Raw genomic sequence first — 25,031 nt, 5'->3', positions numbered from 1 at the left:
CCGCCTTTTCCTTCACTAGACGGGATAACAGTAGCAGGGAATTGGAACCACATGTTGTGCTTGGTATTTGTTTTGGCCAGGTTCTGAGCGGAGACGTCAATCTAAACAGTCCAGACAGTGGGCTTTGCATGACTCCAGTTTAAAAGCTGAAATTCAAGGACATTACAACAGTCAGTGACTGTAACATTTGCAGCTTTAATTTATGTGACTGGACATTGATCAGTGATGTGTACTCACTTGCTGAAAACAAAAGCCAGTGTTTAGAGTCTTAAGTCAAAACTGATATGTGCTGTGCTTTGTTTGCTTTCCAGAAGACGTCCGCCTACATGAGCTACAGCATGTGGTGGGAGCTCGTTCTAGCTCTGTAATTTAGTCACACCAACATTAAATGACAGTTCTGGAGCAAGTCCTGGATAGTATATTACTGCCAGTCAGATCATGTTATTATCAGTGTTTGTGCAAAGTGATTAACAGTGGTCTTGTAATAATTTGTGTCCAACTCAGTGATTTCTTGAGTGTTCAACCCCATAATAGTTGTCTTTTTTTTTTTTTTTTTTTTTTTAAATAAGATTGTCCTCCAGGCAGTATGTTGGTGACAGAAAAAGCTCAGTGTCAAAAGCTTAGTGTCAAAACAGAATTGATGTACTTTTGTGTGTGGCAGCAGCCGTCAAACATTGTCTCTCGTCAGCTAGAGCCAGAGAAGAGAGCGTTTAAATTCTTGACATAAAGCCGTGTTAATGTTCAGTAGGTAAATGGGACAAAAGAAAAGCTGCACTTCTCTCTTGGCACAATTTTTGAAGCTCTACTTTGTATGTACATAACGTTAAGCCAAGCATGCATTTAGTAATAGCTGGGCCACCCATCCCCTCTCCATCTGCAAGACCTGCTGATACTGGTAGAATTTGATTGCTAGACTGTAATTTATTTAGATTTTGATTGTTGGAAATATTTTGTTGAATGTTGTCCTCATCCATCTACACCCGGTCGTGTAGCTACATTATCCCACCATGTTGCTATCGCTGTTGCTGTAGTCATTCTCACCTACCCATGAAGACTCTCTGCTCTAACCCGTTGTTCCCTTCTCCCCCACCAGTGGATCGCATAGTTGGCCTGGACCAGGTGGCAGGAATGAATGAGACGGCATTTGGTGCCACTTACAAAACCAAAAAGGGCATGTTCCGCACAGTGGGCCAGCTCTACAAGGAATCCCTCACCAAGCTCATGGCCACGCTCAGGAACACCAATCCTAACTTTGTCCGCTGCATCATCCCCAACCACGAAAAGAGAGTATGTATATAATAATCTTTTAGTGCTTAGCAGCAAGTGTCCTGTAACTTTTCTTTATTATGCAACACAGTAGCTTTTATGTGTTTCACGTTAGTGGTGGATCAGTAATTTAAACTGTTTGTATAACAGAAATTGTGGAGGTGCACTGTAGATTGAACAAATAGATAGAGGTGTTTGTTTCTGATCTGTAATGATGCGATGTGTATGTGTGTTCTTCCTCAGGCTGGTAAGCTGGAGCCCCATCTGGTCCTGGACCAGCTGAGGTGTAATGGAGTCCTAGAGGGGATCCGCATCTGTAGACAGGGCTTCCCCAACCGCATCGTCTTCCAGGAGTTCAGACAGAGGTGACAAAAAAACTAGCAAACAAAGAAATCGTTTGAAGTTATAACTCCATTTTACCCCGATTGAAGGTCAATACTGTTTTGGAGTTGACGTTTATGTTCTCTTGTGTTAATAGATATGAGATCCTGACACCCAATGCCATCCCCAAAGGATTCATGGATGGGAAGCAAGCCTGTGAGAGAATGGTAGAGTTGCTGTTTTTAAGTTTTAAACAGTTAACCTGGCAGCAGCAGGGTTTAATCAGCTGAACTACACAATTTATCGACTTTACCTTGGCTGATTTAGTAAAAGTCAGTTCAAATTTTAAAAATCCAACAGGATCCCTTTTGCCAGTGAGGAAGATTTTTTTTTCTTAATAGATGGCTATTAAAAATGTAAAAGGTTTCCAACCATTAATTTTTAAAAAACTGATTCCCAAATTCATTAAAATGAAACATGAGTTGAACCGAGGCCTGGATTAGATCATTTTATGACATGTATATTGAATCTCAACTCCTTTTTGCATCTTTTAGATCCGAGCCCTGGAGCTAGACCCCAACCTGTTCCGTATTGGCCAGAGTAAGATCTTCTTCAGAACTGGAGTTCTGGCCCATCTGGAGGAGGAGAGAGACCTGAAAATCACTGACATCATCATCTACTTCCAGTCTGTCTGTCGTGGATACTTGGCCCGCAAGTGAGTGTCAGCCTCATGTCCCCTTATGTTGAATTATAAGTCATTATTTTGAGTGTGAGTGAAGTCTGTAGTGAAATATAGAGATGTGGAGTTTGGGAAGCCTCCTCTGCCAGCCTTATTCTTCACTTTGTAGCCTCCTTCCTGTCATAAACCACATTTTGCTTCGTAATCTAATGTAATATCCTCAATGTGGCACTAACACGTCCAATCACTCTATTAATGTATCCACTGATTGAATATATTCCACTTAATTGTGATAAACTATTTAGATTTAAAATCTCTTCTCTGAAACCTTTGTTGTTTCAGGCAGTTTCTCTGAATCATCCAGAAACAAAGTACATTGCCCATGCATATCTTCACTGGTATAGAGGCTTTAACTGCGGAGGTTTGTGTGGGCCTGTTTTTGACTGCTTACGCCTGCTTCCACTGCTTTTTGTGCTACATGCACAGTAGACTTCTACACCCACAAGTATTTCTACCATGCCTACCCGCTACACCATATGTAGGCCTTCAGCAATACTTTCCTGTGAGTGGCGGTTCATTTTATACACCCAAGTTTGCCAGCTGGTTGTTGTTTGTACACCAATGAGGGCCAATCACAGTGCCAAAAACTGGAAAACTCCTCCAAGCCACAAAGCTGGGCCATGTTAAACAAATGCATCATCAAATGACAGGTGCAGACAGTTAAATCTGAGCAGCAAAGCTGCCAAATTGTGTTTTGGAAAGCCCACATTAGCACACTTTGAAACATGCCCGCCTGCAGCTTAGAAAGAAACAACCCACACTGCCAAGATTTGTTTTGGAACTCACAGGATCCCAGACCTTTAATTGATGTATTTTCTGTTGTGGTACCCTTCTCTCTCCTCAGGGCCTTTGCCAAGAAGCAGCAGCAGCTGAGCGCCTTGAAGGTTCTCCAGAGGAACTGTGCAGCCTACCTGAAGCTGCGACACTGGCAGTGGTGGAGGCTCTTCACCAAGGTGAGAACATCACCAGCCACCTCCTTTATCTCTCTCCCCTTGATCTAGGCTATGGTGGACATTAAATTTATCAGTTGTGTATATATCTTAACAACACTATAGAGAATGTTGTATTTGTTGTTTATTATAATGATTAGGCTCTCCTGCATTTTCTTGAGATTCCCCTTAATGCTCTGGTTAAAAGGGCCTCATTTTGTTCCAACTTTTCAAAAGAAATTGATGCTCTGTTTTCTGTCATTATTTGCTATAAAAGCACAAGGACAGAAATTGCATGTCTCTGGAAAAGTGGAAACAATATTGTGTTGACAAGGTCATTTTTGTAGGTTGTGGTAATTGCTGAGAATTGCAGGGCTTTTTTAAAGAATGTGATTTTGTCTGCTAAATGCCTAAACTCATGTTAGAGGGACAGTGTTTGGTATAAATTGCAATATACTGTACTAATTCTGTTCTTTTTTGTTCTTCAAGGGACTGAGTAATGTGTAACAACTGATCTCTCAGTATGTCTTCTTTTTGTCACTTGACTCACAAGAAGTTGATTGTTTCTCCCAGGTGAAGCCTCTGCTGCAGGTAACCAGGCAGGAGGAGGAGATGCAAGCCAAAGACGAGGAGCTGATCAAGGTGAAGGAGAGGCAGCTCAAAGTGGAGAACGAGCTGGTGGACATGGAGAGGAAACACCAGCAGGTAAAAAAATACAGTATAAAAATAATAGAGGCCTGTTTTTTTTTTTTTTTTTTATATTACTTCAAAGATGGAAAGATGGCAGTGACTATGATTTTAACATCAGCCATTAATCCTTCATCTCAGTAATTGTATTAGCAAGAAAATGACTACATCATGCTACTCCTATCTAATATCGGGCTGGACGATATGGCCAAATATGTTACCATGATAAAATGCATTATGTCAGTCAATATCAGTAATTATTTTGATATTCATTAGATACTTATTTCATATTTAAAGACTACTTTTTGCTTCTGTGTGAAATTTGAACAATCCTGAATGCTAATAATTAGCATTATGCTAATCTCTTTTAGCCACCCAAACAATGCAGTGAATTGCAATGTGCATTCCCTGTGGGCCTGTGTGTGTGTGTGTGTGTGTGTGTGTGTGTGTGTGTGTGTGTGTGTGTGTGTGTGTGTGTGTGTGTGTGTGTGTGTGTGTGTGTGTGTCCGTGTCCTCATTTGTGGTGGGGCGTGCAACCAGGCCCTTATCTAGTCTTGGCAAATCAAATGTATCAATATTTTATTGAATGTTTTTTATACTGAGGAAACATATATTGTCATAATTGTTATTGTGGTAATGCCCAGCCCAGGTCTCATATCTGATCTTTGCTATGGCTACTATCATTACTCTTGAGTATAGCATTGAATTTTTATCAGATGTTGCAAAGTCTGTCTGTCTTTAGTGTAAATTTAATAAAAATGAATCTTTCAGCTAAGAGGATCAAATAAATCAAATGATACTCTCATCATTTCATCTTTACCGTTTGATGTTGACTTTCTGCAGCTCATGGAAGAGAAGAACATCCTAGCAGAGCAGCTTCAGGCAGAGACAGAACTATTTGCTGAGGCTGAAGAGATGAGAGCCCGTCTGGCCGCCAAAAAGCAAGAGTTAGAGGAAATCCTCCACGACCTGGAGTCCAGGGTGGAAGAGGAGGAGGAGAGGAACCAGAGCATGCAGAATGAGAAGAAGAAGATGCAGTCACACATCCAGGTCTGCATCTTATTCTGACTCTTCTCAAACACTACGTACACAGATCTCTGATATATCTGTCTTGACATGATTATATTCAGGGCATCATATTTAAACTGGCAGAAGTTAATCGAGCTTGGTTTAGTAACAAACTTTAAGTGAAAAGGGCATTCGGTTATGAGAACATGATTCAGTATCAGCACAGTCTCCACCATCAAGATGGAGTTTTTCTGCCAGATTTCTGTGAGATTTCACACTGTAGACTTACTAGGTGTCTGGCTGTGGTGCTACGTGTGTGTATGCCTGTGTGTGTGCTCCCTCTCCACAGGACTTGGAGGAGCAGCTTGATGAGGAGGAGGCTGCTAGACAGAAGCTGCAGCTGGAAAAGGTGACGGCTGAGGCAAAGATCAAAAAGATGGAGGAGGACATCCTGTTGTTGGAGGACCAAAACTCCAAGTTCCTCAAGGTATAGTTAACCGAGAATAAAAAAACAACAACAAATAAGTCCTTATTTTTAATGTTTTTACTTGATATAATAGACATTCCCCTTTTTGCAAAAGGTTTAAGATTCTGTCCATCATTTACAGTAAAAAAAAAAAAAAAAAAAAATAGAGCCAAATTAGAGAGGTTGCTCTGGAGCAAAGAACTACAGGCAGATATGTTCATTGAAACTTACATCACCATGAGGCATCTAGTCATCTAGTCAGGTCATGTGCAAACCAACTCAACCATGCCTCTTAATGTTGCATTAACATGGAATGATATACAACAGGTGGCAAAACAGCATTTTTGAGATGGACTGGGGAAAAAACATGCGAGGGGGTAGAAAACAATTACAAAATAAGTATGGCATATTAGAATTCTAGCATTTCACATATAAAAACATGCCTTTCTTTGATTCCAGTCTAATCCTCACTTTGATTTTCCCACCAGGAAAAGAAGCTGCTGGAGGACAGGATTGGTGAGATGACCTCCCAGTTAACAGAGGAAGAAGAAAAGGCCAAAAACCTGGGCAAGGTCAAAAACAAGCAGGAGATGATGATGGTCGACCTGGAGGGTAAGGGACTCTGTGACCCAGTGGGCTGCTTTCACAGGAGTTCGCTGGGACAGACAAAATACAGTGCACAACGGCTCTGTTGCTTCAGTTGAAATTTAGGGAGGGAAAGTAGCAGTCAGAGTTGTTTCTGAACTATATTTGTGTTTCTGAAATCAGCCGACCATGGAATGGTGGCATAGAGGTTATGTTGAAATCGTCTAAAACCTTAAATATCTTCCCCGCAGCAGGAATAATAAAAGGTTTCATTTTTGTGTTTTTGTGCTCTCTTCCAGGCTACTTTCAAAGGTCAGACATAGGACATCCAATCTTATGGTTGCTCAGATTTATGCATATAAATTTAGTGTTTATAACTCTGCAGTGAGCTGATGAGTAACTAATCTGATTCCTCCTTATTTTTCCTTTCCTTTTATTTTATTTTGATTTACCTATTATTTTATTTCAGCCTGATAAAATCAGTTACCCAGAAGAGTTGGACTGGTTTAGGGTATTTCTGTTTCAGTGTACTTGTTGAGAGATTTTTCCCATTTTTGCTGTGAACTTATCAGCTGTGGATTTGCCTTCCTTCAGAACGTCTGAAGAAGGAGGAGAAGACCCGCCAGGAGCTTGAGAAGGCCAAGCGCAAGCTGGACGCTGAGACGACAGACCTGCAGGATCAGATCGCTGAGCTGCAGGCTCAGATAGAGGAGCTGAAGATCCAACTGGCCAAGAAGGAGGAGGAGCTGCAGGCTGCTCTGGCCAGGTCAGTCACCCTCAGATAAAAGCAGAATATACATATACCTGAGAACGCTGCATCAGACAAATAATGCACAACATAAATCATTCAGCTAACAAAGTGCAGTCCTGAACCTTTTAGCATTAATAGCATAATGTGTGAGACTGGGCCTCCCCTCAGACAAAAAAGATGCCCAGCTCTTAGAATAACTCAATTCCTGGAAGTCTATGAGATCATGTAGCTGCTGTTCCCATAGGCGCTCAACAGTAGAGTGTCTAATATTGTCAGTCTAACTTCAAATAGCATGTAAATACAAAAAAAAATGCAGAATCCAAAAGCAACTGTTGGTTTGTCTCATTCTGGTCAAGTAGGAAAAACTGTAAAATTCTGCAAAACGTTCTCTTTTTTCTTCAACCAAATGACAGACATCTAGGATCTTCTACAAAATGATCCCGTTTTGATAATTATTAAATGTGTTGATTAGAAATCTTTCAAGAACATCTATTTCACCCTGAGACTCTGAGACTCCCCTGTCACCTTTTGGTGCTTTCCTTAAACCTCGCATGACTAAAACATAAATTCAGATTAGAAATGTTGTGACACCTTATTCCATTACTGCCGATTCCATGTGTCCCCGTGGTTTTCACTCTAACATATAGGCCTAAATGAAAAAATGTGACTGGAAATCATGCTGCAGTGAATCACAATGGTGTAGAGGAGCCTTCAGTATGCAGTCCACAATTGAAAACTCATATATTCTCTCACTTGTGCAGTATATCCCATCTCCATGACAACAGCCCACTGTTGTGTACAGCAGGGCCAGTAGAACGAGGAAGACGTGAAATGTACATCACAACAAAGGCAGCACACAAGCATACACTGAAAAAGGCAGCTTTGAACTGCTGGACTGAAAATGGCAGATATCCTTTCCCGTATCTGCTCATTGTTCTTTGAGTCAGTTGCACTGCTTCATGATAGAGACACACACACACACACACACACACACTATATAAACCCTTTTTCTCTCTTTCTTTCTTCTCTGTATCCCTCTTTATTTTCCTCGGCTCAGTATTCCCAGCCACAGCAGTTGCGTGCCACTAGGCTGGCTCAGACCTTTCATCTTGGACCCAGCCGTGTCTGATTTCAGACAAAATTGATGGTGATTGATGTTCTCAATCCAAGGCTTTGCAGTCATTTTTCCATAGGAAAGAATAAAGAGTTGGGCTTAAAAGGGCTGACATGATGATTTGTTTTCACAGTCCAGGAGGAGCTGTCAACAAACTGTTTGAGAAGAATTTGTGTTTTTTTTTTATGTGTGTTTTGCAATGTGCCGATTAAGACAAAAATTGCCCGTTATGGGTGGAAAAGGCCTGTCTCTTCCAAAGTGACAACCCAGCGTCCAAGTATTACCTTTATTTAACTCCCTAAATCCATCTCAATTCAACTTAATTTGCCACACAGCGGGAAAGAAATTCCTGAGCAACATGTTTGGTGTCATATTTAATTATTTCAATTTAGCTGACATAAGGCTGCTTACAAATGAGGTACAACAGCTGTGGAGGTCGTTGCACTGAAGGTCAGCTCAGATCATTCTGATGCGACGTACTTGGCAGCTGCCTACTGAGGCCAGGCCATTTGTACAGACAGCGTGTGTTGATGGAAAATGTCCGTCTGTCTAATTTCACACACAGAAATCACCGGTTTATTCACAGCCCCAGACAATTAAACTTTCATTACTCCTGAGGCACCTCACTTGGAACTCAGTGGCCTTTCTGAGGATTGTATTACCTTTGTTTGGATAATGGGGTATTTGAGGTTGATATGCGTTATTAAAGCCTATTATCAAGGCCAATGCTCTGTTAATATGTTTATCTTTTATATAATTTAATCATTATGGGTTTTAATGTGTTTGTTCAGTGAATTTCCAAGTGGGTAAGCAGTGCTTTACATTGCTGCCAGCATGAGTTCTGTTTGGCTGCATTTCCAGCATTAGCAAATATGCTGCCTCATTATATTGTATTTTTTTCTCTTGACTGCGCGGATACACACTCTTGTATTACACACTGATTCATCTCATCTTACACTTTAACAACATATTGGTTTACCACACTGCCACCCTGTGTGCACTGTTAGCAGTTCTAATCCAAACACTGTGTTTGCTGGTGTCGAGTTTTTATATTTAGTCTTATAAATCAACTCAAACTGAGATGAAGGATGCCAAGCCTTTCATTTAATCACTTATTATTACTATGTATGTGGTAGAAATGTACAGTTTGTCAAAGTTTCTGTGTCTTGTGTGGATTGAAAAATAGTGTTGGTGAAGACAAATGTTCAATAATATGTTTAACCCCACACGTTAATTCACTACTTTGAAAATGAACAGAAGACTTGGCAATACTTGTTTCATTGCATTGATAGGACTTGGTTAATAAATTTCTGTTCGATTATATGCAGAGCAAAGTGTACTGTCCACTTCATGTGTTATTACTCCATGTTTTTACAATTATTAATTCACATTTTCATCATAGGGTTTGTCTCTTTGTTGTACCGTGCTGCTTTTATGAGAGTGCCAAACTCAATTTCGTTGTAGAAATTACAATGACAATAAACTTCCTTATGTCCTTATATTCAACAGTCTGTCAAATCACCATCTGATCCAAATGTTGATGTGGGTCACACCAGAGCTGACCCACACGTCACTAATATGTATATTTCAAAGCTACTGTTAGGACTGTCAATAAAAGCTCCTCTAAGGTTAATATACTCGTTAAATTTGCATTGAAGAGAAATTATCACAACACTAAAATCTTTTATTATTAATGTTCTTTAGGAGAATGGTCTCAGGAAATGAACCTATAGGAATCCGTCTTTGTTCAGGTGTTTTCTTTCAGTGTGTATTTTCAGTGTGTGAACATAGTGAAACCCTTTGAGACTGTAACAGTGATTAAAAACAGCACAAATAAACTTGCACCTGTGCCTTGTGTGTCCCGAGCAGGAGTGATGAGGAGGCAGCCCAGAAGAACAACGCCCTGAAGCAGGTTCGGGAGCTGCAGGCTCAGCTGACGGAGCTGCAGGAGGACCTGGAGTCAGAGAAGATGTCACGAAGTAAAGCTGAGAAACTCAAGAGGGATCTGAGTGAGGAGCTGGAGGCGCTGAAGACAGAGCTGGAGGACACACTGGACACCACCGCTGCACAGCAGGAACTCAGGTACTGATTTAATGTTTTCATCGCATTGTGGTCTTTGATGGTTTTCATACTTTTACTGGAACTGCTCAAAAACTGTAATGCTTGGTGAAAGACTAGCCTTTATGCATCAGATAAAAAAGAAACTACATACAGTTTTAGGTCATGTGCAGTTTAGATATTAAAGCTGTCTGTATCCAAATCTCAATTTGAACTGAGCAGGTGTGTATTCTGTTTTATGTGATACAACAGTGGTGGCTGGCTCAGGTTGCAAAGCATTGTCTTATTTCATATTTGGTGCCGAAACAGTTTATTCAAAGTTTAGTCAAAAGAAGGCTTTACTGTGAGAGTACTAAATGTTGACAGCCAGCACTGTACGGAGATGTCTGTTTGCCATATGATATGGTACATTCATTGCAAAGTGGAATGATTTCATGTACACAACCCCTATGTGTTTCATTAACCCCCTGACCCTCCCCTGTTGTCTCCCAACTCCAGGACCAAACGAGAGCAAGAAGTGGCAGAGCTGAAGAAGGCCATAGATGAGGAGACCAAGAACCATGAGGCACAGATCCAGGATATGAGACAGAGGCATGCCACCGCCCTGGAAGAGCTGTCTGAACAGCTGGAACAGGCCAAGAGGGTGGGTCTTCAAACAACTATCATACCTGTAATGCTTATATTTTAAACCTGTAGGTTACCTCTATTTCTGACATATACATACGCTGTTGCCTGCATACGGTCCCTTATTCCCTTTTCTTTATCTCAGTCTAGTATTAACACACTACAGGGAGGAATTTCAAGTACAAATATAAAAAACAAAAAAAAAACACCCATTTTTAACCACCAGTTTGGGATTACTTGCAGTTCAAAGCCAACCTGGAAAAGAACAAGCAGAGCCTGGAAAGCGACAACAAGGAGTTGGCCAGTGAGGTGAAGGGTCTGCAGCAGGCCAAGACCGAGTCAGAGCACAAGAGGAAGAAACTGGAGGCCCAGCTTCAGGAGTTTATGGCCAGGGTCACCGAGGGAGAGAGAGCCAAGGGAGAGCTGGCCGAACGCTCACACAAACTCCAGGTACATGGTCTGCCTGAAAGTTGTAGAAGCAGAGAAATTAACCAGTAATGCATGTGATATAAACTACAAGCATATAGTTTTCATGTTATCTTGGTAACTGCAAATCCTATTTTTCCACTTAATGTGCAGAGAAATCTTGAGCACAGCAGTCAAACCTAATCAGTGTTGATATAAGCCTAGTTGTAAATTAATGGAATTTGTGTGTCTTTGTTTGGCCTGTTATACGGTGATTGGGGCTTAACTCCGTTTTTCTTGCTCCTTGTTGACAGACTGAGTTGGACAATGCGTCGACCTTGCTGGAAGAAGCGGAGAAGAAGGGCATCAAGCTGGCCAAGGATGTCGGTAGCCTAGAAAGCCAGCTGCAGGACACACAGGTATGACAGACAGCACAAGCAGCTTCCTCCCTGTCAAAATAACTTTGTTCAGAAGTGTGAAGCTACACCCTTTCATATGTTCACATACCTTGAAATTTTTGTTTTTTCTTCCTCTGTGATTACAAAACTCCCATTCATTGCTAATTAATACGCATTTTTGGCTTATTACTTCATGATTTGATCACATTTCTATGTTGTGTGTAGGAGTTGCTCCAGGAGGAGACCCGACAGAAACTGAACCTGAGCAGCCGTATCCGCCAGCTGGAGGAGGAGAAGAGTACCTTGCTGGAGCAGCAGGAAGAGGACGAGGAGGCACGACGCAACCTGGAGAAACAGCTGCAGACGCTGCAAGCTCAGGTAGGAAGTGGATTTAACAGGAACACATACTCACAGTAATTAGTTAGTCACATTAATTAGTCAATGAGAAACATGCACGCACAGGTCAGTGGTGAATATGGTCATGCAGCTGCAGCCATAGACACACATACACACACACTCATCTGCAGGTTGGGCACATAATATGTGCACATATACATGAGGCAGGTAAACTTTTCATGTACCCCTGATGTTTGAGTGAGTGCCAAGATTAGGGCCAAGCAGGATTTCCAACTGTTAACACCTGTCACCAGTGTGCATAACAGCGTGCAGATGGATTGCAGCAACTTAAAAGACCCCATGAAACGGAAATCAGAGCTCACTGCAAGACGTGTGGTTTCAATTAACAAGGGAAAATGGGCAGGAGTTAAGCAAGTTGAACAGTGGGAGTGCATATTATTAGCCCTATGCCAAACAGTAGTAGCTGAGAACAGTAAAGGAAAAGGCAATAAAATATAAAGCAGTAATGAAATATGGAGTCCAGCAGATTTTATCATTGTTGTTACTCAGAGAATTTTTGTGCTGCAGTCTGTGGATTAGACTTGTCTTAAGAATGCAAAAAAGTTAAAATGTCACCCTTCAGTGTCCATTCAGTGACCTGCCCTATATTACATAAAAAAAAATTGAAATGTTCCATTTTCTTAATTTTATCATATATGGATTTTTTTTTTCCTATTTTCTTTTTGTCATATCATGAATGTTGGTTAATGATCAGTTTAAGCTGATAATGATATAGCAGTAGTAATGTGGAACATTACATTACTGAAACACCTTAAATTATGTCAAATACCTATTTTTCATACCTGACATGTAAATAATATCTCAGTCTTGCCATCACATACAACATTGGTAACACAGAGCATGATTTTCCCACCTTTCTAATAAGTCAACCCATCTTGCAGTTTCCTCCTTATAGCTCTGTTTATTTTGATGACATCTCAAAATCTTTACTACATTGCTTTTAGTCTAACACATAATAAATAAAATGAAACAGGAAGGCTTTAAAATATTATAAATATATGTAATGATAAATTCTCTATCAATAACAACTCTCCCTCTTCTAGCTGGCGGAGACAAAGAAGAAGCTGGAGGAGGATGTAGGAGCGATGGAGGGCCTGGAGGAGGTGAAGAGAAAACTCCAGAAGGATGTGGAGCTGACCAGCCAGCGTCTGGAGGAGAAGGCCATGGCCATGGACAAGATGGAGAAGACCAAGAACCGACTGCAGCAGGAGCTGGATGACCTGATGGTGGACCTGGATCACCAGAGACAGATTGTCTCCAACCTGGAGAAGAAGCAGAAGAAGTTTGACCAGGTATAGTACTTAGCCAAAAAAAGGATTAATTAAAATGGGTCTTATTTTCCTTTCATGTCTCAAAGTGGTAGATTGTATTATATATTGTATATTATGTGTTCTGAACTTGACTTCTGGTACAGTAGATCCACTCTAATCCCCCTGCTTTTACTACTAGATGCTGGCGGAGGAGAAGACCATCTCTGCACGCTATGCTGAGGAGCGTGACCGTGCAGAGGCTGAGGCCAGGGAGAAGGAGACCAAGGCTCTGTCTATGGCCAGAGCCCTGGAGGAGGCTCTGGACGCCAAAGAGGAGCTGGAGAGGTTCAACAAGCAGCTCCGCGCTGAGATGGAGGACCTGATGAGCTCCAAGGACGACGTTGGCAAAAACGTGAGTGGCTTTCTATCTTCTGCCCTGCACTGTTGATGCATTGTCCAGACATGACAGAGACTGAGGCCTTCATTTGTGGTTGAAAAGCTGGTGTCTCTTTTTACATCTTGTATCTCTTATCAGATTTGTGTATAGGTATGATTTAGTTGGATTTCATTCACACCTAAAATTCAATTTATACATTGAAGTTGTATTTCTCTGGAACTGGCTACAACGCAAATCACCACACATCACTTCTTCTCTGACTTTGCATTTTTTTAAATGCAAAGTCAGAGAAAGTCTATTCTGACTATCCAGTGTGTCACTCTCTGAGCTGCTGGCTGCTTTTATGTGTGTTTGTCGATGAGCGAAATGTATTTCCTTTCTACATACTGTAGTTGTCATTTATGTTGAAGTGTAACACGTTTCATTCACATTTTGCCACAAATGTGTCCAAATTCATCTCTGACTACCTTTGGTGCTAGTTTAGGTAATTCTATCTCAAATGTGTTTTTGATGCAGTTATACCTGGCTATAGTACTTTTTTGCTTTCTCAGAATACAGTGTGATTGATCACAGGTCGATTTTAACAAAATTAAAAGGCACTTAGAATCTCAAGAGTCATTCCTAAATTCTTTGGGTTGATTCAAGTCTTTCTCAAAAACCATTTAGGAATGCAAAGGCGTTCCTTCTTCCCTGAATGCAGACTTTGTCCAGTATGTTTTGTTGGTATGGTAATGTCTGGACTCGTTTCTTCTGATGCTGCATACAGGTCCATGAGTTGGAGAAGTCAAAGCGCACCCTGGAGCAGCAGGTGGAGGAGATGAGGACTCAGCTGGAGGAGCTGGAGGACGAACTGCAGGCCACAGAGGATGCCAAGCTGCGTCTTGAGGTCAACATGCAGGCCATGAAGGCCCAGTTTGACCGGGACCTGCAGGCCAGAGATGAGCAGGGAGAGGAGAAGAAGAGGGCATTGGTCAAGCAGGTAGGGAGGGTACATGGACAAGGGGGTTAATAAGTGTCTCCATTTGGTAAAAAGGTGTCATGCTACACCAAATTAATGTATTTGTACCTGAGACCTACTAAATTTCAGACCTTACCTATTAATCAGCCATCCCAGTTCTGCAGAATGTTTAGTCTAGTCTTATTGCAAGTCTTGATGGTAGACAATGCTATAAAGTCACACATTTTAAATTTATAAGTGTGGGCTATGTGAGCTTTCAGCACTAGGATGCTGTTTTTCCTGACCTGACATGCTCTGTTTGGTTTTTTTTTTTTGTTTTTTGTTTGTTCGTTTTTTTGCTCCACCAGGTGCGAGAGATGGAGGCAGAGCTGGAGGACGAGCGGAAACAGAGGGCTCTGGCTGTGGCTGCTAAGAAGAAGCTAGAGATGGACCTAAATGAGCTGGAGGGGCAGATTGAAGCGGCCAACAAGGGCAGGGATGAGGCCATCAAACAACTCAGGAAACTACAGGTGCACAGACACACCTCTGTTTGCCTGTCTTGGTCAACTAAATTATACAAACCTCAGATTTTGCATGACAATGTTTTTTATAGCCAATGAAAGACAGCTGACATATGATGCAATATTGCTGCCACGGCTATGCAGTAGCTTCACTAGTTTGACCAATGTCAATCGCTCATGACTGTATTTCCTGTGACTATAACACCGAGGACACCCAGCCTGTGCATTGTCTTCTCTAACCTGCCTGTTGGACTAGGCTTAATCCCTGTTTCTGTTCCTGTAGGCCCAGATGAAAGACTATCAGAGAGAGCTTGAGGAGGCCAGGGCCTCCAGAGATGAAATCTTTGCCCAGTCCAAGGAGAACGAGAAGAAACTCAAGAGCCTAGAGGCTGAAATTTTACAGCTTCAGGAGGTGCATATTCTCATTACTGAGTTGTTCTGAACACAAAGTTTATTGTATGAAATGTGTGTATGAAATGTGAGTCTCTTGGGTAACTTCAACAAGTAACATACTCAGCTTCATAGTTATTACATTGAGTGTGTTTTGTTTGTTTAGGACCATGCGGCCTCAGAAAGGGCTCGTCGACATGCTGAGCAGGAGAGGGATGAGCTGGCTGATGAGATCTCCAACAGTGCCTCTGGAAAGTCAGTGTCACCTTGTATTTTGTGCAGCAATAACACATAACAAGTTGTTTGTTTTTTTTCACCCATGACTCACCATATTATGTATTTTATTATTGTGTGGAGTGAAAAAAACACTTTAATAATCAGATTAGAAAACTGGTCACATGAAAAGATGCATTTCTGGACTTTATTGGGGAAATGCTATTGTTTAGTGTTGGTATTATTTGTTCTGTTGTGTTTATTAAATGTCCACCCTGCACCCATTGCACTCCTGTGGTAATTGCCTAGATTTTCTTCCGTTTTTTTCCTGTGATGGCCTTTGGGGTTTTGTGGGAGTTTTTCTTGTCCGCTATGAGGGTCTAGGTTAGGGTGTGTTAGTGGTGTTTTAGAGCCTCTTGAGACTGTAATAGTAGCTGTTCAAAGGCTCTAAATAAACTGGAATTTCTTGTTTTGGTCTTAAGGTGGGCTTTTGTGTTTAGTAAAAGGCTAAGATCTTTGTAATTGGTATAAATCAGTGGATTAGAGTTAGGATGAGAAGTTTAATAGAAATGTTTGTTTCAGGTCATCATTGCTGGATGAGAAGAGGAGGCTGGAGGCTCGTATCGCCCAGCTGGAGGAGGAACTGGAGGAGGAGCAGGGCAACATGGAGCTGCTCAATGACCGCTTCAGAAAGACCACTATGCAGGTAGACACACAAGACAATAATACTATTAATAATTACATGGCATTTTTCCAAATACAGTTAAAGAACGACACATGCAAACAGATTGAATCAACAATGAAGGGAATCTAAGCAAAAGCTAATATGAAGTGCAAAAAGGAGGTCAAAATCAGTAAGTAATGATCATTTAATCATTAATCATTAATGTCATCATTAATGTAAGTAATTATCTGTTTAAAAGATCATTACTTAAAACACAATCTGCAAAGGTGAGTTTTGTTCAGTCTTAATAGCATACTAAAAAAGAATGATGTGAAATTTCCCCACCGTGGGACTAATAAAGGAATATCTTATCTTATCTTATGTCAGGCGCCCTCCCAACAACACTGGGAATGCCCCCTGTTAATCTAACTAAATTAGAAATGTGCTCTTAATTTGGGGGAAGAATAGTATTTGTTCTCTTTGAAACATTCATTTTGGTGTCTCACTAAGGCACCCACCCCCACCCCACTACATTGTGTCCCACAAGCTATTTTCCAATCTAGCAGTCCTGACTGGCTGGCAATTATTGACGTCTGCTTCCTAGAGGAGAGACTTCCTCTCGCTCCCAAGAAAGTCCTGGGAGCGAGAAGTCCATTGGCCATAGGTAGGGCCAACAGGCTCGCGTTCCCAAAGCGAGCTAACCACTTAGTCACCAAAGGTCACCAACTTGTGCTGCATTGACAACTGAGAGCAGTAGCTCTGCAGTAACTCTCAGTAACTCCAAACTACTGAAGTTACAGAGTTACAGCTAGCCACCACACCAGCTTTGTGCTTCTCCCACTGGAGTAAAGCCAAGAATGGATGGTGGAGCCTGGACCCTCCCTCGTCACGACTAAGGTCAATCCTGAGACCAAGGCATGTGCCTGCAGGAACAAGATTTCCAGGGCAGACACACATGCGGTCTGATCCTTGTGTCTTTGGCTGCACCAAGCCCAGGCCGTGTTAGCTTCACCAGATACCTATGAGCATTGCGCGTGGCTCTCTTTTGAGACACATACTCTTCCCTGAGTGCTTGGAGGAAGCCACTCAGTCATGGAGAAACCTGCTTTCAGCCTAGAATCCCATCTAGGCAGATTTGGCATTGGACTGGGTTGACATGAAGGACAATTTTTCCCCCCTGTCCCCAGTCTCAAACTTCTGTTGGCTTTGCACCTCCAGCCCAACAGAAGTCCATGACATCAGTGGGCCCAGTCCTGCTATCCAAGGCTGACTGCTTTCAGTCTTCAATGACTGAGAAGCTACAAGGTGGTGGCAGTGTCCATGAGGGCCCTGAATGCCTCATCACTTCTGTTGGCTTATCAGGCTGAGTTGGAAGGTGATACGACGACAGCACCCACTCTAGTCCCATGGGACAAATGATGCATGGTTACAGACCTCAAACCGCTCCCCGGGTAACTGCGGGAGCCAAGAAAAAACAGACGGGCTAAGTAGTTTGCGTCATGGGGGAGGGAAAGCGGCTCAGCCAGACGCCTGCCTCATCCCGCCCCAAGAGATGTTCTGTTCCTGACCCAGTTCGAAAGGGCATGATCTGGACCTGTCAAGCAGAGTGCAGAGGCTGTGTCAGCGTTCCCAGTTCACAGCAAAGCAAAATGGAGGAAGGTAAAACTGGCAGAGAGCTCTGTGCAGCTCGAGCCAAGTCACATAAGCACAAACCAGTGCCAAAAAACATAGACCAGTGTCCTCCCTCACTAAAGTCTTGTATTCTGATGTGCACCCAGGCCCTGGGCCAAGCGCACCGCCACATGTATTAAAGAAAAACATAAAAATTAAAATAAAACGAGAACAGAACATGGCTATGTGGGCCTTCCTTACACCACAAGGGGGAGTCATCACTCCACCTGTGGTGCAGCAAGCAAGCCTCGCCGTGAAATCTCCATTTATGACAGCAAAGGGAACCTTTGGTATCGGTTCTCTGATAACTTGAATGAAGTATCTCACCAGATCACCATCCTGGCCTGGAGCTAGGAAGAGGGTGGATGGGTGGATGTTATGCCTGGGTTTTATATTGGGAGCAAGTCTGTTCTGTAGGAAGCAGACGCCACATCTGCTTGCCAGTCAGAACTAGCCTAATGGACAAAAGCTTCTCGGGGACAGTGTGGGGGGCATCTTCCTTAGTGAGATACCTCACTCATGTTATCATAAATCTGTGGTTAATTCCTTAACCTAAAGTTTTGTTGTAATAAGCATGTCCTCTTACACAAACAAAAACATTTACATAGTAAGCCAGTTAGCAGCAGGTGTAATTGCACTACCCTTGCTTTATCAAATTGACAGTAAAGTCATATACTTTGCATTGGAAGTGTTGGCATCATGAACATGTGACAAGTACATTTTACATTATGGCTGACGCTCTCTACTTAAGTGGCATTAAGTGTGAATTCCTAGATCTCCAACATGATGTGCTTGAAGAGTAAGGAGTGAGGAAATCAAAGCCCTAGCAGCACCGTGACAGTAAAAGCAAGAAATATTCACTGTAAAATGTAGAATGCTCTCAATGTGATTTGGTAAACAAATGCAAAAGCTTCTGTTGTTCAGCTGTCACCACCAGGCAGCACTGCGTTCTGAACGATAATCCCAATGCTCTGCACAGAAGCTGCACATCACACTGTAAACACTATTAATGCTGACAACACTATTTTTTCTGTCTCCCTCTCCTGCCTCTCTGCCCTTTCCTCTCCTCTGCCCCGTCTTCCTCTTGATCTGTCTTTTGTCTTGTCATCCCTTTTATCCTCCATGTCTTCTGCCTCAAAACTTTTTATCTTCCCATTCTTTTCTCATTGTCTACTTTTCTAATTTCTTCCATTACTCTATACTATCATCCACTGCTACGTCCTTCCCTCCCTATCTCCCAGGTTGACACCCTCAACACCGAGCTGGCCGGAGAGCGTAGTGCCGCCCAAAAAAGTGAGAACGCCCGGCAACAGATGGAAAGGCAGAACAAGGTTTGTTAAACACATTCCATACATAGACAAAGTCCAAGAATCTAACAAGAAGACCGAACAGTTTGTGAATATCAATTTTTAAAAGGAGTAGCAGCTTCAATCCGGGTCATCCACAGTCCTCAGATGCACATTTAATCCCCCGTGAGAAGGCGAGCCTCCTGTTCATTGATGAATGAGGTGGAAATTTGCTTCCCAAAAACCCTTGATAACATTTAAGTCTGGTAATTGAGCAGCCAGTGGAAGGCTTTTGATTTCCTCCCAGTGCTCACAGAACCACTCATTGTTACAGTGGTTATGGTCATATTAGCATCTTTATGGGAATATGTAAACATAAGATAATCTTTATTGTCCACATGTGGAAATTTGCTTTCAGCCTCACAAGTTGGTTAAAACACATCACAGTAAAACATCATAAAGGAGCAGTGTTTGCAGCACCAAGTATACCTGGTGCTGTAAAATGGCTGCATCTTCCCCGGCTGTTATATGACCATGCAGAGCAATCATCGATCCTCATGACTCCTGTGAGATGGCTGCTCAGCAGGCACAGATCCACCGCCACGTTCAGCACTGAGCAGCAGATACAGTTCATCATTTGCCTCATTTGCCAAATGTGAACCTGCCCAGATTTTGGTAAAAGGATAAAAGATGACTCATGAGACCATTTCACTTTTTCAGATACACCAAGGTCAAGTGTTTTGTTCTTGACACCAGGTTACAGCTCATCACAATATGTGTTAGCCTTAAATACCAGTGGTTTCTGAATGGCAGCCCTGTGATACCTACCAGCAATGCAGAGGTCATGACATAGAGCTTTTGTCGAGACTTACTGAGAGATTTTTCATTCAGTGTTCTTCCTTTTAAAATTTTATTTATTCATCATTTATTTTGTAGCTGTAGGTTGCAGGTTTTTGTAGGCATCTGTCCTGTGAGCTGCAACTTTTGTCCACTGTTCCTCTGTATTTCGGGACTGTTACATTAACCACATTAAATCATCAGCTTTTCGACTGATGCACATGCAAGTCAAGCCTTTTTTAAAATTTATTTATTATTAAGTTATTTTTAATGTGGTGTTTCTATTATTCAATTAACCCCATTTCCCTGCATAAATTACATACATTACCCAACTTTCTTCACTGGGATCATTAAAGTTCCCCTGGATTATTTCTCCTCTTCTCTGGTTTGTTGTTTGGATCGACCATAATTATATGGCATTAACAATAGATTACACCTATTGTAATAAAAAACAATTGTCTTATGATTACAGGAGCTGAAAGCCAAGCTGGGAGAGCTGGAAGGGGCTGTCAAGTCAAAGTTCAAGGCCTCTATCGCTGCCCTGGAAGCCAAAATACTGCAGCTGGAGGAGCAGCTTGAGCAGGAGGCTAAGTAAGTGTCCGAGTCCCTTCCTACATCTCTTGGTTTCACTTAAAGTTACAGTGGCCATTTTGCATTCTTCTATGTAAATATTATGTTTAATTGAAGTGACATAATTGATGGCAAATTGTTGTATAAGCAGCCCGTTCAAGATAAAGTCATAAATGTAATAGTGCTACATATGTCATTGTAATTAATACTTTTTTTTTTGGTCATTTTGAGACATTAGTGCAATTGCTATTTAAAAAAAAAAAAAAAAAAAAAAGTGAGACATATGCTGAAATGTTTGACAGCCTCTGGCCTCAGTCCTGCATTTTACATTATGTGCTACTGAGATTTTGCAGAAAAACTGAATTGTTTTATGGCTTTATGGTGCCATGGCTCAAACTGGGTGTATACACTTGCACCTTAAGTCAGATGCAGGTGTTAATGAGCTCTTGTCTCCTTTTTTTCTTTCTGTTTAAACTCCAGGGAGAGAGCAGCTGCCAACAAGATCGTCCGCCGCACAGAGAAGAAACTGAAGGAGGTGGTGATGCAAGTGGAGGATGAGCGTCGTCATGCCGACCAGTACAAGGAGCAGGTGAGGGGACTCCGCCCTTTTATCTACTTGGGATTTAAATTAGGATGCTCAGAAACATGCCCCTCTTGTCTTTACCCCGCCAGTCTTTGTCTTCCTTACCTCTGATTGACCCTGCTCTCCGTCTCTCCCTCCTCCCATCAGATGGAGAAAGCCAACTCCCGTATGAAGCAGCTGAAGCGTCAGCTGGAGGAGGCGGAGGAGGAGGCCACCAGGGCCAACGCCTCCCGCAGGAAGCTGCAGAGGGAGCTGGACGACGCCACAGAGGCCAGCGACGGCCTCACCCGGGAGGTTAACTCCCTCAAGAACCGACTCAGGTACACAGAGGGGCCACAGACGGAGCTCTTTCTTTAAAGTTTTAACAGTAAAATAAAAGTAAACAAACTCATAAAATAAAGCAAGCACAAGAAGACCATGCCACTAGGTGAAGGGCACAAGAATTGAGGAGAGAAAAATAATGTGTCTAATGCATTTTGGTGCCATTTTGTCGTTGTAGTTTCGTTATTCCGCAGCCGTCTAGCCAAAAGTTAATCACTGACATCGCTGAGAGATGTTCTCATTACAGCTACAATGGATATAATTGAGAGAAATAATTTTAACAACGGATGGACTGATATCAGCAGACTGTTAGTGTCAGCCATTTTCCATTTTTGGCCCAAGCCCACTTTGATTATTACTACTGCTATTTGGCTAATGGGAAATTGGCATGCACTAGAGCTGTCAAATTCAAAACAGGTGTAAAATTTACATGGTGCTTTGTTGTTGTTGTTTTATTTTTTTTAGTTGTACTATTCTCACAGAAATGCATATCTGGATATCTGATGTTATGAGTGGGCAGGTATCCCTATCAGCCTTAAGAAAACCATATCGCTCATCTGTAATTTTGACAATCTAAAATACAAAGTTAAACAAACAAGGAGAAATCTAGCATAGAGGAGGGAGAGGACACTTCCTTGTCCCATTAAGTTCCTCTGTAGCTGCAGCTGCTCCGTGCGCATCATGTTCTTACAGTTTAATACATCCTAAGGCAGTGTGGCACCAGAAACATAATGAAAATCAGCACTTCTTGTCGTTAATCAGTGTGTTTTAGGCTGGATGTGTCCTTGAAGTGGTGCTGAGGCAATGTGTGTTTGTCAAAAGCTGATAGTGCATGTGTGTTTAGCAGAGTGGTCGGTTCAGAGGTGTAACATGTTGTGTTGGTGTGCCGGCGACAGGCGCGGGGGTCCCGTCAGCAGCTTCTCCTCCAGCCGCTCAGGCCGCCGCAATCTCAACCTGGACGGCGCCTCCGTGGACCTATCAGACGACGACGCCGACAGCCGCGCCAGCGATCTCAACGAGACGCAAGCCTCCAACATCGAGTAAACACAGCAACCTCCTCTCAACCCTCTCACCTCGCTTTTCCTTCAAAGTATCACCGCTACCAACTACCCCCCCCTCCCACCCTCACCTCGCCCCACCTCGCCCGTCTGTGACCAGGACCCAGTTTCCCCAGAGAACCTTGGCGCCAACATCACCTCTGTTCCTCTTCTGACCACCGGACAGAGGGCGACTGAAGTGACAAGGTGTCTTTGGTAAAGCTAGGTCGAGCCTGCCTGGCAGAATGCAAGACTTCAACCCTGACAGCCCCTCAGCCCCACAGTTAACTTTGCAGGAAGAACCACCACCTTACCCCTGAAGTCAGGCCTCCACTCCTGGAGACTGACAGGGGGCGAATGGACAACTCTGCCTTACTCTGTTATACTCTACCTTACTCTACTCTACTCTGGCAAGCTGCTAGTCCCGGCAAGTCTTCTGGCCATGTATCCCCCCCTCATCATATTGTTAAACTTCCCTCGTCCCCTCCTGATAGGCTTGGAATTGCGTGCTCAGCTTAATGAGAAAGTATGCTTAGGTACAAAGTGCTTTTTATACATGTGAAACTGTGCGTGTGTGTGTGTGCGTGCGTGCGTGTGCGCTTGTGATGCACGTGTGTAACGTAGGCAGAGGTTGGGAGGTGTGCACATTAAGTATGTAATGTATGTGACCACACAAACCAACTGGAAAAGCAGGATTACAAGGAAATGTTCACTCAAGTCGTCGTTCTAGTTGTTTTGCTCACAACACCAAGATGTGTAAAAGCCATCACAGCCCCCACGATAGCCCCCTCCTTTTAGCCCTCAACAGGCCTGATAGCCAAACACACACTGTCCTCTTTTATTGTTTTTTTTTTTCAACAACAACAAAAAAAACTCAGCCCACGACCAAGACCACAGTCCTCAATGCCAACAAACTGCCGTGCCATCCACTTTTGTTGCATGAGTCTCTTTCTGATGTACAGACTGTTGTCCAGCTTCTACACTACAACAACTACAGGAGCAACTAACATATCTGGACATGCAATAGGAAGCAAACAAGACGGACTGGGGGGGAAACTGTATTACTGTGAAAAACTTCATGTTTATCTCTCTCTGTTGCTTCATCTCGCCTCAGCATTTTGCAACAGATGGCTTGCTGGGTCATTTTAGAAAACTGCTCGGTCGCAAAGTTAACCCCCATTTTGTACGTTTGACCATTTGCAACACTACAATTTTTTGTTTGTTTGTTTGTTTTTTATGTTCTGTGATATGGATTAGCGAGAGGTGTGAGAAGATGCGTAGACACGTCATGAGAGAATTGCTGGAAAATGCGCCGAACTGCACACAGAAATGTTTCCCTCTAAAACTGGAAGCCAACACGAAGAGCTGCACTCGAGAGCGTCATTGTGACGTGCAGTCCTCGCAGTTCCATGTTTTGAATGTGACACTAAATGATTACAGCTTAGGTAAAACATGTAGTCTGAATAGATAAAGAGCAGACTTGAAAATGAAGTCGTCATCTCACTACATTTACATGTTCGTGCCATGATTTTTGGGAGCTGAACCCCGAATTTTGACTTACCCACTGACCCGGTCGAGCACTTAGTATTCCTAGGCAGCTGTCAGGTTGTCCAAAAAAAAAAAAATGCAACTGTTTGTTTTTTTTTTTCTCTTTCCCTTGCAGTTTTTCTCAAGTTCATTTCTAGGATATTTTTTTTCAGCAAGGTGAAAGGAAAGCTCTTAGGAAAGATAACTGAAATGCACTGCTTGATACACTGCAGACAGCCTCGCACAGGGGAGGCATCTGGACAGTAATCGACCAAGCCACTACAGCGTTCTCTGTACTTGTGAACTCATATCCATCCATCAGCTATACATTTGTTTTGGCTTTCTCTTTATTGTAGATGGGAGGATTAAGATGGTTGTCCGTGGAAGAAAAAAATCCTTTGCCCCCTCCTCTATTGTTAACACTTAACAGTATGTTTCTTTAAAAGTGCCTTAGACACTAAATAAGAGCATAAGTGGGGATGTAAGGATTTCACCTGTGGTAAAACTCACATCTGTCATGTAATACAGATGCATAAAACCCCTAAAAAAGACCAAACAGGTAAAACAATGATAATATACACTACTTATTCCTTTATTTCTTTTTTTTTTTTTTTTTTTTTTGCTGTGCTTCTCCATATCATATCCAATGTGTACCTCTCCTGTTCATAGTAAACTCCTAGCTAGAGTATTTGGGTCAAAAATCAGTATTATTATGATTAACTACATGAGAAGCGGAGCTCTGTGCCCTCTGCTCCTGAGCGGCGGCGTTTCCCACAAGGATTTTGGTACTAAAACAAACCCTCCGAGCCCCGCCCCGTTACCGTACAGAGGCGTGGAGAAGCTCTTAGTCTTAAAAATGCTTTTGGGAAGCGGAGCGCTGCATGGGATTTCGTTTGGTTGAAAGCTTTAACATCCACAAGTAGTTAACTCATTTTTTAAAAAGTTTTTATCCAACTGCCTGTTAACAACCAGGCATTCAACTGCAAATACTCCCCCACCATATTATTTCTTGTATACCTGTATTTCTAGATGGTGATTTTGTTTTGTTTGTTTTGTTTT

The 25,031-nt window shown here is 42.4% G+C and overlaps 1 protein-coding gene across 6 annotated transcripts in view; it reads left to right on the top strand.

The window, feature by feature from the left end:
- Positions 1 to 24,604, top strand: part of LOC115356417 (myosin-10) — a 63,060-nt gene extending 38,456 nt beyond the window's left edge. For 5 of the 6 annotated variants that reach the window (XM_030047970.1, XM_030047907.1, XM_030047687.1 and 2 more), the window contains 27 exons: positions 1,094 to 1,287; positions 1,510 to 1,631; positions 1,745 to 1,814; positions 2,142 to 2,302; positions 3,171 to 3,279; positions 3,829 to 3,960; positions 4,786 to 4,992; positions 5,300 to 5,437; positions 5,905 to 6,028; positions 6,596 to 6,767; positions 9,736 to 9,948; positions 10,423 to 10,567; positions 10,792 to 10,998; positions 11,268 to 11,372; positions 11,577 to 11,729; positions 12,812 to 13,060; positions 13,218 to 13,430; positions 14,182 to 14,394; positions 14,721 to 14,882; positions 15,157 to 15,285; positions 15,430 to 15,518; positions 16,059 to 16,182; positions 19,053 to 19,142; positions 20,407 to 20,525; positions 20,985 to 21,093; positions 21,235 to 21,407; positions 22,305 to 24,604. In XM_030047970.1, the coding sequence (XP_029903830.1) occupies positions 1,094 to 1,287; positions 1,510 to 1,631; positions 1,745 to 1,814; positions 2,142 to 2,302; positions 3,171 to 3,279; positions 3,829 to 3,960; positions 4,786 to 4,992; positions 5,300 to 5,437; positions 5,905 to 6,028; positions 6,596 to 6,767; positions 9,736 to 9,948; positions 10,423 to 10,567; positions 10,792 to 10,998; positions 11,268 to 11,372; positions 11,577 to 11,729; positions 12,812 to 13,060; positions 13,218 to 13,430; positions 14,182 to 14,394; positions 14,721 to 14,882; positions 15,157 to 15,285; positions 15,430 to 15,518; positions 16,059 to 16,182; positions 19,053 to 19,142; positions 20,407 to 20,525; positions 20,985 to 21,093; positions 21,235 to 21,407; positions 22,305 to 22,452 (4,070 nt within the window). In that variant the 3' untranslated portion in view covers positions 22,453 to 24,604. The remainder of the gene's footprint in view (positions 1 to 1,093; positions 1,288 to 1,509; positions 1,632 to 1,744; positions 1,815 to 2,141; positions 2,303 to 3,170; positions 3,280 to 3,828; positions 3,961 to 4,785; positions 4,993 to 5,299; positions 5,438 to 5,904; positions 6,029 to 6,595; positions 6,768 to 9,735; positions 9,949 to 10,422; positions 10,568 to 10,791; positions 10,999 to 11,267; positions 11,373 to 11,576; positions 11,730 to 12,811; positions 13,061 to 13,217; positions 13,431 to 14,181; positions 14,395 to 14,720; positions 14,883 to 15,156; positions 15,286 to 15,429; positions 15,519 to 16,058; positions 16,183 to 19,052; positions 19,143 to 20,406; positions 20,526 to 20,984; positions 21,094 to 21,234; positions 21,408 to 22,304) is intronic. The other variant, XM_030047766.1, reaches the window with a different exon arrangement.
- The last annotated feature ends 427 nt before the right edge of the window (positions 24,605 to 25,031 follow it).

The sequence above is a fragment of the Myripristis murdjan genome, chromosome 1, assembly GCF_902150065.1.
Source record: "Myripristis murdjan chromosome 1, fMyrMur1.1, whole genome shotgun sequence".
In the NCBI taxonomy this organism is placed as follows: Eukaryota; Metazoa; Chordata; class Actinopteri; order Holocentriformes; family Holocentridae; genus Myripristis; species Myripristis murdjan.
Note: the sequence above shows the minus strand (reverse complement) of the source record. Positions and strands in the feature narration are given on the sequence as shown.